The following is a 1,490-nucleotide window of genomic DNA, read 5'->3' on the forward strand; positions in this document are numbered from 1 at the left end:
CATAGCACCACTCTGGGCTTTTTCTGTTTATGTGGTGCTGAGGAATTGAACTCAGGGCCTCATGCATGCAAGGCAAGCACTCTACCACTGAGCCACTTTCCCAGACTAGAAAATTCATTCTTTATCCCAACAATTATATTTTAAGCAACAAAACTCCCAAAAAACTTTGTTGGAAACACACTTTTACACACACACTCAGAAAGGCACATTCAGTAAGTCTTCAACGTCAATGTTGTGAAATTGCAGGATATCTGAATTTGAGTAACTTGTCTAGTGCTCAATGCCCACAGCTCCACTCTAGGTCCTTTGGGTCAATTAGATATTCTAGTATAATGGACGTTCCTGCCTGCACTAGCTTTGAACCTGTATCCTCAGTTGTTAGCATCCTGAAAAGTAGAATGATAGGCCTGAGACACTGGCTCCAGGCCTCTGTTGTGTTTCTATCATCCTACAAACAGCAAGGATGAGGTGAGCAGAGTTGGATCACCACCATTGTCTGGTCTTCACTTCCTCTTAAAATGGATCATTCTTGGTATTACATGAGTGAGTGATCCATCGTGAAACCATTCTGTTTTTCTTCATGAGCAAGAACGGGCAGAGGGTGGGGTAGCTGAAGGACAACATCACAAGCACACCCTTGGATTTGTTCAATTTCTCCAGCGTGTACAAAGAATACATAGTCACAATGTTGTTGGAGCAATGGAAGAACAGAAAGCAGCTGACCAGCAGCAGGATGGTGTGGGTGGCTGTGTTCTCAGGTGGTGGCTGGGAGGCAAGGCTGGGATTGTGGAGGTGCCGGGCTCTGCGGTGGTGTTGGTAGAGGAGTGTCACCATGTAGAGGCTGGGGGCCACTATGAGGACTAGGGACAGAGCATCTCGCAGCACGATGGAGCTGATAATGGGTGTTTGAATGTCCCTTCCAAACTCCGTTTGACAGTAGGGTTGAGAAAATCCCCGGGTCATGAAAGTGGAATTGCCATTGGATTCCACAGTTTTGATCATGTGGAAATAGATGACAGAATTGAAGATCCAGAAGGAGAGCAGAGAGGGGTGGATGCAAGCAGAGGATCGGCTTTTCAGCCAAACACACTGGGCAGGGGTGCAGCTGATGGTGAGGGCCTGGAAGGTGCTCAGGAAGGTCGTAGTGCAGGCGGACAGTCCCCACCTGACCCTGAACAAGAACAGCATAGCCTTACACATGGCATCATCCCAGAAACACAGGACTCCATACTAGGAGACGATGAAGGACATGGACTCAAAAATGATGGTTAAGGCATTGACAACGATCAGGTGCATGAAAACTATGGCAATGGGCTTCCGGAGCCGAGGTTTGCACATGGAGCTGTGGGTGTACAACAGGAAGAGGACACAATTCCCCAGGATGCCCAGACACACCTTAGACACAAAGAGGAGCCTGAACACAGTTTCTCCTGCCGTGGGTGTCATGACATGTGTGTTTGTGTGTGTGTGTGAGAGAGACAGAGAGAGTG

General features: G+C 48.0%; 1 protein-coding gene across 1 annotated transcript; it reads right to left on the bottom strand.

Annotated features, from left to right (window-relative positions):
* Positions 1–513: 513 nt before the first annotated feature.
* Positions 514–1,200, bottom strand: LOC106001960 (vomeronasal type-1 receptor 90-like). Its single transcript, XM_013036895.1, has one exon. It carries the CDS (start codon positions 1,198–1,200, stop codon positions 514–516), a length of 687 nt encoding a protein of 228 aa, XP_012892349.1.
* Between the last annotated feature and the right edge of the window lie 290 nt (positions 1,201–1,490).

Source organism: Dipodomys ordii, unplaced genomic scaffold (assembly GCF_000151885.1).
Source record: "Dipodomys ordii isolate 6190 unplaced genomic scaffold, Dord_2.0 Scaffold1281, whole genome shotgun sequence".
NCBI lineage: Eukaryota > Metazoa > Chordata > Mammalia > Rodentia > Heteromyidae > Dipodomys > Dipodomys ordii.

What these genes read in the sequence shown, in the direction of transcription:
- LOC106001960 (XM_013036895.1), bottom strand. Translation starts at nt 1,200, where the DNA reads ATGTGTAAGGCTATGCTGTTCTTGTTCAGGGTCAGGTGGGGACTGTCC.